Here is a 17,357-nt window from a genome sequence, read left to right on the forward strand (position 1 = left end):
ATTTTCTTATTCGCTCAAGTTTCTCTTGGTGTCCCATGCTATTCTCCCCCTCTTTCCCATCCCCCATGCCATCTTAGATTATTTAGTGTTCCACCCTCACCCTGTTAATTATTCTTCTGATTACTATAATAGTGAATATTATAATAGTGAATAGAGTTCACTACAGAGAATTAAACATAACATTTCTCTACAAAGGAATACAGATAATTAGATCTCACTGAGGCCCTTAAAAAGGCAAATTTAAAAATTATAAGTTTTCTTTCTTTCCCCTCTGTATCTTTATTTACCTTTTCAGGTTTCTCTCGATTTTTGTGGTTGGATATCAAACTTTCCATTTAGCCCCGGTCTTTTCTGTGCAAATACCTGGAATTCTTCAATTTTGTTGAATGTCCATACTTTCCCTTGGAAATATATAGTCAATTTTGATGGGTAGTTGATCCGTGGTTGCAGGCCCAGCTCTCTTGCCTTTCTGAATATTGTATTCCACGCCTTGCGGTCTTTTAGTGTTGAGGCTGCCAGGTCCTGTGTGATCCTGATTGTTGCTCCTTGATATTTGAATTGTTTCTTTCTGGCTTCTTGTAAGATTTTTTCTTTTGCTTGGAAACTCTTGAATTTTGCAATGATATTTCTTGGTGTTTTCCTTTCTTGATCGAATGCCGCAGGTGTTCTATGAATCCTTTCAATGTCTATATTGCCCTCTTGTTGTAGGACTTCAGGGCAATTTTGCTGAATTATTTCTGTTAGTATAGAGTCCAGGTTTTTATTAATTTCTGGTTTTTCTGGAAGACCAATTATTCTCAAATTGTCTCTTCTAGACCGGTTTTCTTGGTCTGTCACTCTCTCATTGAGATATTTCATGTTTCCTTCTATTTTTTCAGTCTTTTGGCTTTGTTTTATTTGTTCTTGTTGTCTTGAGAGATCATTAGTTTCTACTTGCTCAATTCTAGCCTTTAGGGATTGATTTTCGGCTATAATCTTTCTGTTTTCGGCCATAATCTTCTGGTTTTCGGCCATAATCTTCTGGTTTTCGGCCATAATCTTTTGGTATTCCTTTTCAATCTGGTCATTTCTTGTGTTCAATTTGCTTATCAGTTCATTTGGTTTCTGAGCCTCGCTTTCCAGTTGCAAGATTCTACCTTTTAAACTGTTATTTTCTTGCCAGATCTCTTCCATTTTCCTCAAAATCTCAGTTTTGAACTCTTCCATAGCTTGTGAGTTTTCCTTATTTGGGGAGGGTCTGGATGGTTGTTTGTTCTCCTCCTCTGTTTGCTCGGTTTTCTGGATTTTCTCTGTGTAAAAGCTGTCGAGTGTTAAAGACTTCTTTTTTTTGTTATTATTCTTTCTCTTCTGAACTTCCTGTGACTGATTAGCCATCATTAGCCCAGCAGCTTCTCAGGTTTATCCTTGCGCTCAGTGTCTGTCAGAGATCTATTGGCTCCTGAGGTCTGAGTTCTAGTTTTTTCCAAGGTCAAGCCCCCTGGTGGACTCCCTTGCTTGATCCTCTGCAGGAGGTTCCTTTACAAGTCTCAGGGAGCTACTTCCACAGTCGTATACCCGTCTGCACTGGTTCCCCACTTAGGCTTTAGTTCCTGGCTGTGTCTGCCTCCACCCACGCTTCCGCAGTGCCTGCGCTCTGCTCAGCCTGCGCTGTGCGCCCTGCGTCCTGCTCCCGCGCGCGCTCAGATTTCGGGTGCCTTTTTTGGCTTAATGGGGTCCTAAGTCTTGCTGCTCTCAGGAACAGGTCCCGGAGCTGCCAATGACTCGATGGATGCCCCAAACTTGCTCTATTTCTTTTTAGCTGGCTTCGGAGCTACAGGTGTTGTGTGTGGAGGGGGTGGGGGTGGGGCGGTTGCTCAGCCCGCGATTTAGTGAGAGCCCTTTATAGCATGGAAATGCCCCGATTCCACGTACCTTCCACGCTGTGCCCTGTTGTGGGGTTCCTCCGTTCGTCTGGACTTGTTTTTATGTCCCCTTGATGAGTTTTGTGTTTCGGTCAGGAGAGGTTAAGAGCTGCTTCTTACTCTGCCGCCATCTTAACCCGGAAACCCCAAATGTACTTTTAACTGTCCAAGCACTGCATCAGCCCTCTACCAAAGAAAATTAAATTCCAGAGTGGTATTCCTATGGATGAATGGTGGGGAAGAAGAGATGTCTCTGTGATCTCTTCAAAATCCTCTAGTGATATTTAATTTGAGAAGTAACCTATGTGATTAAAAAGGCCTATGATTTCTTCCAGTCCTTTGAATATTATTTGGATTCTCTCTCATGAAATAGATAGGACACTGGATTAGAACTCAGAAAGACTCAGGCTCAAATTATACCTCAGATATTTGCTAGCTGAATAGCTCTGGGAAAATCACTCAGTTTCTTCCCACCTCAATTCTGTCATATATAAATGAGAGTGATAGTCTAAATGGCCTCTGAGATCTCTTCTCACTCTAAATCCATGGCGATCTTGCTTCATTTCACTCCACCTTCTAGACTTTTTTGACTTAACTGTCTTCCCAGGGCTGCCTCCTGAGAGCTAATTCACTTCAGTTTTGCTCTCTATTAAGTGACACAATCAACCAAGAAGTATTTATTAAGCAACTACTACTATGGGTAGTTAGGGTGATGAAGTGAACAAGAACACCAGACCTAGGGTCAGGAAGATTCATCTTCCTGAGTTCAAATCTAGCCTCAAACACTTATTGGCTATGTGATCCTGGGCAAGTCACTTAACCCTGTTAGCCTCAGTTTCCTCATCTTCAAAATGAGCTGGAGAAGGAAATGGCAAACCAGTTTAGTATCTGTCAAGAAAATCTCCAAATGGCACCATGGAGAATTGGACATAACTGAAATGACTCCATAACAAGAAGTATGTGCCAGTTTCTACCTGTATGACCCTGGGCAAGTCCCTTGATCCTCATTGCCTAGCCCTTACCATCCTTCTGCCAGGGTACAGATACTAAGTATTGATTCTTTAAGAAAGGTAAGGGCTTTAAGAAACAACAACTATGTCTAGGTATTAGAAATATAAAGAAAAGCAAATATCTCCCCCTCACCCTTGTCCTCCCCACCACACACACATATACACAAATTACTCTCAAGGAGCTAATAGTCTCATAGAACAGCCATTTACAAACACTATTTACAAACAATATACAGACAGAATAAACAGTCATCTCAGAAGGAAGACACTAGCATGAAAAGGGACTGAGAAAGGCTTCTTGTGGAAGAAAAGATGTTAACTAAGACATGAAAGGATCTAAGAAAGCCTGGAGGTAGAGATAAGTTCCCCACACTGGCATGGGGAAGAGTAAAAGAAAGAGAATGGAGCCAGGAGACAGAACCTCTTCCTTCTCTCCACCTGGAATTAGACAGCACTGGCACTTTGCATTTTTTGATGTGCTAAAGGTTGGTCAATATATTTGTTTCAGCTAAGAGTTTGCCCCATGACCTAGACTGAATCTGTTCAATTCAACCCAAAACACATGTTTGGTAAGGTCCTCCTGGGTGTTCAGCCCCTTTCTAGGTGTTCTGAGTACAATGATGACCGTGGTGTTTACAGTTGTAGTAGACAGACAGAACATATCATCAAGCAACTCAAGTACAAAATAGGGCATAAATAAATGAGAGGCACAAATACATTGTGAGAGGCTTTCATCAGCTCATCTCCGGAATTACAGTAACCTCTTAATGGGCTCCCTGCCTCATCTCTTTTCTCTGAATTGTCCTATTTGCCAATGCCAAAGTAATTCCTAAAGCCCAGGTATGACTGGGTCACACCCTGCCTGTCTCAATAAACTCCAGTGGTTCCTTGTTACCTCTAGGATTATCCTCTGACTGTTAAAGTCCTTGTTAGTCTGGCATCCAATATATCTTTTTAGGTTTATTACACTCATTTGCTGTTTAGTAATTTTTCAGTCATGCCTGACTCTCTGTGACCCCATTTGGGGTTTTCTTGGTAAAGATACTGAAATAGATTGAAATTTCCTTCTTCATCTCATTTTACAGATGAAGAAACAGTGGTCCATAGAGCTAAGAGACTTGCCCAGGGTCAGTTACTCAGCTAGTGAGTGAAACCAGATCTTAACTCATGAAGATGAGTCTTCCTACTTTAAGACCCAGTGCTCTATCCATGGGGCAAGCTAGCTACCTCCCTGATATTTAGGCTATGTTAAAACCAGGCTAGCCTTCTTACTATGTATTTCTCAGAGGTGAAACACCACTTGCCATCTCTAAGCTTTTATACTGGCTGTCCTCCATAACCTCCTTCTCTCCACCTCTTAGAATCCCTAATTTCCTTCAGATGGCTCATGGGCCACTTTCCACCAGAAAACTTTTATTATCCACTCAACTGCTTATTTCCCGTTCTATCTATTTTTTATATAGCAGTATATTCATGTGTTATCTTCTTGGTAAGATGCAAGTTCTTTGAAGGCATGGATTATTTCACTTTTGTAACTTAAATTTTCAATTCCCAGGCTTCTCCTCACCCTCTTCTTACCAACCTTCCTGAATTCTACTGGTCATCTCCAGACCTCCTCCAACCTTCACCACAATCTTGGTTTCTGCTCTTTGATCACCTGGCCCTGATAGATAAGGTTTCTTTTTATTTGGCTCAAAATCAGGTCCTCCTACAACTTCCTGATCATCTCTTCAGCAAGCTGCATTATTATTCTCATCTCTCTCAAATATAACCTTTTGCTTTTTCCAGGGTCAGCAGACCTTGATAGGTGCCATACTACTTCCTGGGTGTCTCCACACCATATTATTCAGTATAACCTCCCTTTCTTGCTGGCATATATAATCCTCCATCATTAGAACATAACCACTTTGAGGACAGGGACTATCTTGAGTGTTTGTGTTTACATCCCCAGCATTCAGCACAGTGCCTGGCACATAGAAGTAGAAACCTGAGAAATATGTTGATTGCATGATTGATATGAGAACTGAAAAGGCAAACACATTTTCCTTTTTAAAAATAATTTGTTGTTATTTTCAATGACAAATTCTTTTCCTCTTTCCACTCACTCTTACATCCACTGAGAAAGTAAGAAATACAATACTCATACTGTGTAATTAGAATCTGTTACCCTAAAAACTATGATCCTCAGCAAAATTATGATTCCCAGCACCCTACTCATTTCCTGTCATTATATGCTTAAGTAGTGTTATCTTTTTGTTTGTCCTTCTCAGTGTTTTTTGATTGTTTGGGCTAACCTAGTCACATGGTTCTATTTTATTAGACAACAAACTTTATAAAAATAATACTTCAAGTATTGAACATTAATTTTAAATACTATATTTATGGAGACCATTGGTGGGGTTCAGAACCCTTAATTCTCTCTGAGTAGATTAGTTTGAAAAGAAACTACATTTCTTCTGACCCTGCTCTGGGGAACTCTCTTTGGAGTTCTCCTGGCATTGCTGCTGCCTCCTGCTGCTAACTGCCTGGGTGATCCCAGCTGAGCCACTGCTGAAGTTCCTGTTCCTCCTGCTGCTGCTGCTGCTAATTGCTGCTGACAAGCTAGGAGTCCTTGGAGCCCTCTCTGGAGGCTGGGAAAGTTATAAATCCCTCTTTCCCTTACATTGTCAATAGCTGAGTGGTTGCTACTTGCCTTGGAAACCTGGGTGTGTTTCTCTTAGTAAATAATTAGCTTCCTAAAAGGCTTTTACCCTGTCCACGTGGCAGGGGTAACAAGTTGCTCCCTGGCATTTTTACCCCTGCTTGGGAGGGGAAGGAAGGTTACTCTTCCAAGCAGGAATTAGAATTGCAAGTATGGCCCATTCTATGAAAGAGCAGTGCATTATCTATCTCAAATAGCTCCCAGTTTTAGGATGTCTTTTCTTTCTACCACTCCTAGGTGCACTGGTCCTTTAGAGGAGAGACTCATCTCCCTACAATCCCTTGTCATTCTGGCCTGCTCAGTCTCTATAATACATCCAATATGGGATTCCTCCACACTATGTACAGCATGGAATTTTCTCTTGCTATGGGAAATCCCAGAGGTGGGACCAAAAGGAACCTAGATGGATGATTTTACTGGGGAAGGAACCTTAAAGAGTCTGGAGGTGGATTTTAAGCCTTTTCAAACTCCATTGTTTTATGGAAATCTATGTATCGAAATTGGAAAAAAAAAAACAAACTTTTGAATTCACTGCCTATATCCTGTCACATATATTGTATTTGCTGATTGCTTGTTTTAAGATTTTATTTTATTTGTTTTGTTACCTTGAATCATTTTAAGCTACTGTGTTTTGGCTATTAGCTAGCTATATGTGCTGTAACATTGTCTTCATTTGTACTTCCCTATATATGACAGGACTGGAGAAGATACAAACAACTCAAAGGTACTTTTATAATGGTAACAAGAGGTAAGGGTCCATTTAGTAGCTGAATTGAAGTGCTTTAGCACTATTCCCCACCTGCACATTTATAAAAATGTAATGAATGAGATGTATAAAGACATGCCTTTTATGGCTGTTACATTCTCATACCAGAGGAGCTGGGAAGTTTTTCCTAGGGGGTGTGGTACCCCTAGTGGCTCCTAAGAGGGAGCATTTCCCATGAAGCCTAGTAGCTTCTGAATGGTTTTTAACTCTTCAGCTTAATCTACCACCACCAGAATGATCTAGACTCTTGGTGATGTTTTAGACTCAAAAGGTTTTCTTGAATTAGCTGCTATACTATTGTTTTTTATAAAGCTGTTTTCTTGGTGAAAATTAATGTAACCTGAGTTGATCCGTGTGTTTATCAACACCCTCCTCAGGGGGGATTATATAATTGTCATAAAATTCTAGTTTTATAAACATTAAGAAACTTGCTACCTTCCAGAATCCAGGAAGTGAACTACTTGGCGAAAATGCCATGGAGATGCTTGCAGAAACCTCACACTGCACCGAAAGATCCAGGATGAACTTTGGGTTGTAGTGAAATTGTATTGTGGGGGGTTGTAACACCTTTATTTTGTATGTATACTCTTATGCTGAAGGGGACTGTCCCCTAATTGGCTTTTTGTCAATGTGCCTAGCAATCATTGGTTTTGTTCTCATTCCCTTTTATCCCCAAATTATTTCAATATTATGTTTACATGATCCACTGGGGAAACTAGTCTCCCAAAGGATCCCAGGGGTGATTGTGTAATTAGAATATATTACCCCAAAAACTACAATCCCCACCAAAACTACAATTCCCAGCACCCTACTCACTTCCTGTTGTTATATGCTCACATAGACAGGATATAAATTGGGTGTAGCCCCGCCTCTCACTTTTTTTCTTCCTGTCAAGGCTTTGGTGGAGCAGGGATTTTTGAGCAGGTAGCAAAACTTAGTCATGTGGTTCTATTTTGTCAGATAATAAACTTTATAAAATAATACTTGAAGTGTTGCACATTAATTTTAATCTTACAATACATAAGTGAAGTCATACTAAACATATGTTTGCATTAGTCAATATAATAAAGAAAATAAAGAAAGGAAAAAATATGCTTCAATCTGTACTCTGAGTCTGTCAGTTCTCTATCAGGAGGTGTAGAATATTTTTCGTCAGGAGGCATTTTGGAGTTTTGATGGATCACTGTTAGTTAGCTGGATCAGTTACAAAATCTTTCATGGTGGATCATTTTTATAATGTTGCTGTTATGTTCTTGGTTCTGCTCATTTCATTTCTACATCAATTCATATAGGTCTCCCCAGGTTTTTCTGAAACAATTCCCTTCATCATTTTTTCTACCACAATAATATATGTTTACATCCATAAACTATAACTTCTTTCATTCCCCAACTGATTGGCATCCCCTCAGTTTCTAATTCTTTGCCACTACAAAAAGAACTACTATAAATATTTTTATACATTTAAGTCCTTTCCCATTTTCTTTTATTTCTTTGAGGTATAGCACTGTTAGCAGTATTTTTGGCTTAAAGAGTATGCACAGGGGACAGCTGGATAGCTCAGTGTATTTAGAGTCAGGCAGTCCTAGGTTCAAATCTGGCCTTAAACACTTCCTAGCTTTGTGACTTTGGGCAAGTCACTTAATCCCATTGTTTAGTCCTTACCACTCTTCTGCCTTAGAAACAATACACAGCAGAAGGTAAAGGTTAAAAAAAACCAAGGAGTATACACAGTTTTATTGCTCTTTGTATATAGTTACAAATTGTTCTCCATAATGGTTGGAACAGTTCAGAGTTCCACATGCAGTGCAATAGTGTACCTATGTTCCCACATCCCCTCTAACACATATTATTTTCTTTTTCTGTCATTTCGGTTAATCTGTAAGTGTAAGATAGTACCTCAGTATTGTTTTAATTTATATTTCTTCAGTGATTACTGGTTTAGAGCATTTTTTTCTATGTGAATATTGATGGTTTTGATTTCTTTCTGAAAACTGCCAGTTTATAACTTTTGACCATTTGGGGAAAGGCTTTAGTTTTTGTAAATTTGGCTCACCTCTCTATATATTTGAGAAATGTGGCCTTTATCAGAGAAACTTGCTGTAAATATTTTTTCCAGATTCCTGCTTTTCTTCTTTTTCCTTTATTTCTTTATTTTTCAGTTACATATAAAAACAATTTTTATCAATTATTTTCTGACATATTAGGATTCAGATTTTTCTCACTTCTTCTCTTCCTCTCCAACCCCAAGACAGTAAATAATCTGATATAAATTATACTAGTACTTTCATCTAATACATATTTCCATATTGTTCATGCCATGATATACACATCACTCAGACAATAAAAATCTCATGAAGGAAATAAATTGGAAGACTGCATGCTGTGAAAGAAAATTCTTGGTTCTCTTTGTCTATTCTGAGTTTATACTTGTAAAAAGGGAATCCTTTATTCTCTTTGCCTAGTTGGAGTTAACACTTTGGTTAATAATAACTTAAGTACCCCCTACTTAATATCTCCTAGATTGTAAAGACTGGATTAACTCTCCTTTGTCTACCTTTTGATTGAATCAACACAAGCTTGAACTAGGTGGAGGAGCTTGAAAACCACAGTGAATTCACATCCTCAGAAACTCAATCAGCCAGGAAACCATGAACCCTTGTGATGAGAATTCACACCTCCAGAAGGTAAGAAGTGGATCCCACAGACACCTGCCCCACCTGGGCAGTACAGTGCAATTTGGAAGCTGTGATGGGCGCTCATGAAGAGGGGAAGGGACAAGAAGCCACTACAAAAGGCCCTGAATTTATGGGGCTAGGGAAGTAGGCTTCAAGAAAAAATTTGGCTTCAAGAAGAGAGTCAGCTAAAGGAAGAGTTGGCTTCAGGAGTCATCTTCAGCTTGAGTTGTCTTGACCTGCCTCTCAGAGGGAACTTGGGTGAGTGAATAGCTGGCTTTCCTTTCCTGATTTCTGGAGAGAGTTTAACTTAGGTTGAGAGGGTTAACAAGTTATGCCTGGCTGAATTGAGCACCAGAGCAATATTTAGTGTGATAGGCTAGACAGCTTCTCTATTTCTTTTTGTATTTCTCTACTTTCACTCTTTCCACCTCTCTTGTAAATAAAAGCTATTAAAAGTCATTTTGACTTTGAGCTATAATATTTTAAATCAGTGACCACCACATTATTTATAATTTTCATATATTTTAGTCAAACCATTAAAATTTAATTCCTACAATGCTTTGATCTGCAGTCAGACTCCAATAGTTCCTTCTCTGGCTGTGGATAGCATTTTCATCATGATAATTTAACTCTTCATAATTGATCATTGAATAACATTTCTGTTACTATAAACATTGTTCTCCTGGTTCGGCTCACTTCACTTTGCATCAGTTCATATAAGCCTTTCCAAGTTTCTCTGAACTCATCCTATTTATCATTTCTTATGGCACAGTTATATTCCATTATGATCCTATACCACAACTTGTTAATCCATTTCCCAAGTCGTGGATAATCCCTCAGTTTCTAAATCTTTGACACTACAAAAATTGCTGCCAGATGGCACCCATTCTTACTCCCAGTCCTAGTAGAAGGGTCCTATGGGATCTCTTTCTGCCCTGGTGTCAAGTCTCCTTATGGTCCCTGGACCCAACATGGCTCTTCATTGCTATTGCTATTGCTATTGCCATTGCTATTGCTACTGCTACTCCAGTCCCACTAAGTTTGGCTCTTGACCAGACCACTCTTCAGAAAGTATAGACTTTTCTTTCTGTCTTCCTAATCTGCCCTGCACTGAAAAAGTACCCATGACTTTGAATTGGCTTTCCTTTACAGAGTTTAGTTTGGTGTGTTTTTTAGGTTGATATGGAGGAAGTGTTTTGGGAGAACTCAGGAAAATGCTGGCTTCACTCCACAGTCTTCCAAAAAAAATTTTCCAAGTTGACAGGGCTGGGAGGACTTTCTAGAGAAGATAACATTAAGTCTTGGAGGCCAGGTAGGATTTTACTTGATAGCAAAGGCAGGAAGGGAGGGCATCCTAGGAAGGGTGGGTGCTATCAGGCTTGTCCAAGAGAAGGTGGACAATCCAATTTGGCTGAAGACTAGTGTACAAAAAGTAGATTAAAGTGAGATAATGTTAGGAAGGAAGGGTGGCACCTGATTTTGGAAGGCTTTGAGTGACAGGTTAAGGATTTTTCATTTTATTCCATTAGAAAGATGTCTAGCCCAAATGTTTTTAGATTCAATTGATTCTCATAAAGGTCTCTTAAAATTTTAAATGATGTTGCTTATGAGGAATAATACCATATCATATTACCACTTTGTAATGTATTAGCACAGATTAATTTATCAGATTAGGTAATTGAAACCTTGGAAAGGAAAGCCTCAGGGAATGCATGAGGACTAGGAGGAAGTTTGGAACTGTCCAGTACAAAGGCGTAAATTGAGAATGTTCAGGTAAGGTACCTGGATAGATTGGGACCTACAAGGCCAGTTAATCTCCCCTCCCACAATGCTGTCTGCAAAAAGAAAATGAAGTGAGCAGATGAAAAAGCAGCTGACTTCACAATTCCCCCTACCTCTGGCCCTGCTTGTGTGTTCCTGCCCACATGGCTTTGCTCCTATTCTTTTTCCTTGCTCCGCTGACTGATCCCTCTATAGATATAATGAACAATAGTGAGGGGTGTGTAGGGAGGGGGGAAGGAGGGCAAGGCGTGTAAAAATGCAGCTTCTAATCCAACAAATATGTGTTGAGACTCAGATGAGGTTCAAGCAGGATCTTTGGAGCTAGTGTGTTGAGAGAAGAACAAAAGGAACATTGATCTAGGGGTCGAGATGGCAACTTTCTCCCCTTCGCATGCCCCATTGGCTCTCATTGTCAGCAACTGTGAAAATAGCCAATTATTTAGTCTGCTGGTGTGATGCAGCTGTCCCACACATGTTACAAATAAGAGCCAATGAGCTGTTCCTATTTTTAGCATTTTAATGCAGATGCAAAGGTCACTGAAATTCCCCATTTGCTGGCTATTCCTCTCCTTTCTCTCTCAATCTCCCTCCTCTGCCTGAGTGTATCCCTGGAGTAGCTATCCTTGCCAGTTAAGATGAATTAGGAAACCCTGACAAAAAAGAAAAAAACCCTCTATAATCCACTTATTTCTCATTTCTGGCTGACCTCCTCATGCCTTCCTTGAATTGGCTGATATCATTATCTAGTGGCGTGAAGTCCTGCTTAAATTCTTCCAGAGATCCCACTCCACATGAGAACTCTAAGCATGCCTCTCTCTCCCAGAAAGAGAATCCTAGTATCTAGACCAAGAGGTCTTAACCCTTTGAGGGTCTATGGACCCCTAAGGGGCCTGGATACATGCCAGTGGGTCCACAAAATAGGATATATATCTTTTTTCCCATTAACTTCCAACTGAAATCGGGGATAGCTAAATGGTATAATTGATAGAGTGCCAGGCCTGGAGTCAGGAAAACTCTTCCTGAGTTAAAATGTAGGCTGATACTTACTAGCTGTATACCCTGGACAAGTCACTCAATTCTGTTTGCCTCAGTTTCCTCATCTGTAAAATGAACTGGAAAAGGAAATTGCAAACCACTCTAGTATCTTTGCCTAGAAAACCCCAAATGGAGTCACGAAGAGTTGGCCATGATTGAATTGACTGAACATCAAGAAGAGGATAAAATGACCTAATGTATACAAAACATTTGGTCAGTTTGAAACCAGTAGAAGAATTTCTGCCAAAACATTCAGCTAGAACTACTCTAGTCCATTTGCCAAGACAATCCCAAATAAGGTCATGAAGAATTGGACATAACTGAAACAAGTGAACAACAAAATTGAAATGGATTATTTTCTTCAATTATTTGAAAACATTGTTGTGAGAAGGTAGTCCCCATATGATTCCCCAGACTAACAACGGGGTCTATGACACAAAAAAAGAGGTTAAGAATCCTTGATCTAGACCAGTGGTTCCCAAACATTTTTGGCCTACTGCCTCCTTTCCAGAAAAAAATATTACTTACCCCCCTGGAAATTAATTTAAAAAAAAATTTAATAGCAATTAATAGGAAAGATAAATGCACCTGTGGATTGAAGCAGCACCCACCAGGGGGCGGTGGTGCCCACTTTGAGAGTCACTGATCTAGACAAACCCTTTCATTGGACAAATGAAAAACCAGAACCTCCAGGTCATGGCCACAACAGCCCTAGAGTTAGTTAGACAGTGGTAGAGCTGGGCTAATAGACCCAATCTTCTACCTCCTAGTCCAAGTCTAGTTCAGCTGCATGCCAAGGTCTGAGTGGGAGATGATCATGTCTTCCATTTCTCCAGTGCTTTATAGACATAATCTCATTTGATTCTCACAACCACCTTGTGAAAAAGACACTAATATCATTATCACTAATATTATCATGTCATAAAGAGGAGGAGACTGAGGACCATAAAGGAGATTGTCTATGGTCATTTGTGTATGGTCACAGAACTAGAAAGTAGCTGAGGTGGTTATCCTCACTCCAAGTCTAGTTCTTTCTCCACCATGCCATGCTGTACCTCCCCAACAAAAGTAAAAAACAAACAAACAAACAAACAAATAAGTGAAAAAAACAACAACCTCTTGTATTTATTTTGTATCTATTTGGGATCTTAAGTTCATCAGCTGAGAGCTGGGAGGAACCTCAGAGGTCATCTAGTCCAACTCCCTCACTTTACAGATGAGGAAACTGTGACCCAAAGAGGGAGATGTTAAGTGAACTACTCAAAATATCATACCGGTAGTAAACGTCTAAGGCAAGGGTTTAACCCAGGTCCTCTGACACCAGAGCAAGTTTATATTGGTACTTGATATATCCTTAGAATGGGAGTCCCTGAGGACAGCAGCTGCTTCATTTTTTTTTTTATTTTTTATTTTTTATTTTTTTTTTAATTTTTAAACCCTTGTACTTCGGTGTATTGTCTCATAGGTGGAAGATTGGTAAGGGTGGGCAATGGGGGGTCAAGTGACTTGCCCAGGGTCACACAGCTGGGAAGTGGCTGAGGCCGGGTTTGAACCTAGGACCTCCTGTCTCTAGGCCTGACTCTCACTCCACTGAGCTACCCAGCTGCCCCCGGCTGCTTCATTTTTGCATCCACGTTCCCAGCTCTTAGCATAGTAACTGGCACATTAAATGCTTATTGATTCATTGATAAATGTAGCTCTTATATCAGTGTTTCAGGCTATATACAAATAAGAAAAAATACAAAAATTTTTGGGGGGAGGGATATGGAAAGAATACAGACTCTGGAGCCAGAAAACCTAGACTCAGCTCCTTGCTCTTGTATTTAGCTGTGTGTTCTTGGGCAAGTCTCTTAATATCTTCCTGACCCTCAGTTTCCTCATCTGTACGATGAGGCAAATTGACCATGTAGGCTTCAAGGTTTTAGCTCTACAGCTGTGATGCCCCTATCAATTGTTGGAAACACTGGAATGTAATGGCCATGGGAAATGGGAGGGAGCTGGTGGTTTAGTAGATAGTGCCAAGTCTGGAGTCAGGAAGACCTGGGTTCAAATCAAAACTAAGTTTCTTTTAATTTCTTCATCTATAAAATGAGCTGGAGAAGAAAATGGCAAATCACTTCAGTATCTTTGCCAAGAAAACCTCAAATGTGGTCACAGAGAGTTGATTATGGCTGAAACAACTGAACCACCAAAAGGGAAATGGGATGCATCTTCCTTCCTTGAGGTAAGCCCTTCCCTGAAGCACGGGCGAGCATTTGCTGGAAACCCATGAAGATTTCCAGGATGCCAGCTATGCTCCCTGAATGTCGACAGTCTCCTTTAACCTAGGATGGCAGCTAGAACAAAGAACAAGAATAAAGCCAGGAAAGAGCGGGCTGCCTCACCTGTCCTCAGGATCATTCAGAGCCATGTTCCGAGTCACGTAGCACATTTTGAGAGGGATGCATTTTTTGTCTCTGTGAAACGAGAGGGAGAGTGGTGACAGCGGATCCGAGTTGGTGCTTCCTAATCGTGGGGATTCAGGTGGGGGAGTCTCCCACCCGATCTCAGACACTGGAGAACCCTTCTTCACGTAGGGAGTTGCTTCTCGCATGTATTTCACTATAAGCAGAGAGACAAAATCCAAGAAAAAAAAAAGTAAGTTTTATTAGAACCATAGAATCACAGGTTATGAGAGCTGCTAGTGGGGGTTAAAAAACAAAACAAAATAAAACAAAACAGCACTGGATTTCTTGACATCAGTTTAGCAAGGGCATTGGTAAGCCAGAGGAGGGAAAACTGGAATGGTGAAGGGCACCGAGTCCATGATATATGAGGATGAATAGATTAAAAGAAAAAAACTGGGGATTGTTGAGCCTGGAGAAGATAAGACTCAGAGGGGACATGATAACTGCTAAGTATTTGAAGGCATGTCCTGTGGAAGAGGGATTAGATTGTTTTATTCGGCCTCAGAGGCAATAATACTATGAGCAATGCGTAGAAATTGCAAAGAGGCAAATTTAGGCTTAGTGTCACGAACAACAGCTTTCCAACAATTAAATCTGTGTCCAAGAATTAGAATGGGCTGTCTTGTCAGGTCGGGGATTCCATCCCCAGGCATCTTTAAGCAGAAGCTTATCTTTTTTCAGGAATGGGTGGAAGAATATTGAACTCCCTTCTTACTCCTAAATTCTGTGATTCTCAGATTTTGTGATTTGGATTCAGAGAACCCATCTTTGTGCCTCTGTTCATACTATGTCTGATCGCTTGGTCCAACCTGTTTTGCCTGTTGAAATCCTTCAAGAACTTAAATATCATCTCCTACTTGCAACTTGTCCTGATTCCCCTAATAGCAGAAATCTGCTATTAGAAATCATCTCTCTATTAATTACACCTTGTATTTCAATTCATTGAAAGGAAAGAGGGTGAGAGTGAAATCCATTTAAACTAGGAGTTATCAAAGCACTGAACAAAGATACACAGCAAAAGAGGGTTCTCAGCACAAGATCAAAAAGAATCCTATTGGAACTCAGATCTAGTATACCTTTTGGAAGTTGTAAAGAATGAGATAGTTGCTCAAGAGATAGAGGGAATCAGTGCATTAGTCTGTAAATTAAATTTTTTTGGTGGTTGAGAATTTGTTTTTCTTGGATAAGCATATTTATTATAATTTATTATATATTTATAACATCATATTATATTGTTACTTATTACATTGCTATATATTTAAAAAATAAAAATAAATGGAATGTAAAAATCATTTTTTATAAAGTATGAAAGATATACTTTTCATTCAACAAACATTTATGTATGAATTATTAATAAAGCTTATATTAGGCACTTACTGTGTGCCTGTTATGTAATGGGGATCCAACCAAAACAGTCCCTGCCCTCAAGAATCTTACATTTGTAAGGATGGAATTTGTTATTGGTTATTCTTACACATTCTAGGGGGCAGCTGGGTAGCTCAGTGGATTGAGAGCCAGGCCCAGAGACAGGAGATCCTGGATTCAAATCTGGCTTCAGATACTTCCTAGCTTTATGACCCTGGGCAAGTCTCTTAACCCCCACTGCCTAGCCCTTAATGCTCTTCTGCCTTGGAACCAATACACAGTATTTATTCTAAGATAGAAGTTAAGGGTTTAAAAAAAAAAAGAATTTTACATTCTAAAGGAGAAAGATGCAAAGAGCAGGAAGTGGGACTGGGATACTGGAAGCTTGGTTTGGAAATGGCCAGGAAGTGGAAGATGGAACTGTGTCAAAAGAGCGAAAAAGAAAGTTCATTCACCAGGGCCCAAGAATAGTTCCTAGGACAGAGTTCCAGGTTCCAGTGGAAAGAATTACACTAAATGTGAAGACACAGATAAATGTGAAACATTCTTTCCACCTAGGAGATTATAATCTAGTTTGTAATAATAAAACACATACACAAATCACTACAACATGAATCAATACATAACAAATGTCATGAGAGATAAAGAAAATTAAGCCCTGTAAAAATTTAGAAGAGTGTGTACTTGCTCATGGTAGAAGTAGAATTTTTTTTAACCCTTCTGTCTTAGAAGTAATACTAAGTGTTGGTTCCAAGATAGAAGAACAGTAAACTAGGCGATTGGGTTAAGTGACTTGGCCAGGACTATCCACTGAGACACCTACCTGCCCCGAGAACTAGAGTTTTAGGTAGTTTTAACTTCTTCAAGTTTGAGAAGAATTTAAGTGGTCAGAGATGAATGGAAAGTATTATTCCAGTTTGGGGGAATTGTTTGAGGGTGCACAAGTCATGCTTAGTGGGATAGGGACTGAACTTGAGATTTCATTGAGATAGAGAATTCCCAGGTGAAGAAATTCCAACAGTACCAGTTGGCACCTTCTCTGCCATTTAAATCTTTGAAAATTACTCAGAGCCCTGAAAGGTTAAATCATTTGTCCAGGGCCACAGAGCCATGTGTCGAAGGTAGGACTTGAACTTGGGTCTTCCTGGCTTCAAGACCAACTCTCTTTTCACTATATCATGATGTCTTTTTGCTTTTGGCAGGGTGGAGTGGAATGGGGAGGACAGGGCGAATTAGAAGGTGGATAGCAACATAGAAAAGTAGATTGAGATCAAAATTAAAGACCATGAATGTCAGTTTAAGGAGTTTATAATTTATTTTCCAGGTGAGAGGTGGCCACCAAGGCTTCTTAGTGTTGGGGTGTATGGGTGTTCAACAAGGACTAATGCACCTCTGGTGCGAGGGCTTGCCTTGCCTTTTGCTGCTTGTCTACTTTTGCTCATCTCCACCTGGCTTGAGACTCTCACCTGTGGCTCCAAGAAGTTGCAGCTTGTGCAGCAGAGCCATATCCCAGTAAACCATCTCAGTAGATGGACTAAACCAGGTTGAGAGTAACCAATGGGCCACAAACCCATCAGTGAATTAGGGGATAGGGGTGTCTATCGCCAAGCATATGAACATTTCCCTTGCAAGAATGGGTAGATTAGAACAATGTGCTCCAATGGCCATGATAGCA

General features: G+C 40.0%; 1 protein-coding gene across 1 annotated transcript in view; it reads right to left on the reverse strand.

The window, feature by feature from the left end:
• The window catches only part of SNTB1 (syntrophin beta 1), a 328,941-nt gene that overhangs the window by 176,349 nt on the left and 135,235 nt on the right, over positions 1-17,357 (reverse strand). Inside the window, exon 2 of the mRNA XM_044684211.1 lies at positions 14,255-14,471. Within this exon, the coding sequence (XP_044540146.1) occupies positions 14,255-14,471 (217 nt within the window). The remainder of the gene's footprint in view (positions 1-14,254; positions 14,472-17,357) is intronic.

The sequence above is a fragment of the Gracilinanus agilis genome, chromosome 1, assembly GCF_016433145.1.
Source record: "Gracilinanus agilis isolate LMUSP501 chromosome 1, AgileGrace, whole genome shotgun sequence".
NCBI classification, from domain to species: Eukaryota; Metazoa; Chordata; class Mammalia; order Didelphimorphia; family Didelphidae; genus Gracilinanus; species Gracilinanus agilis.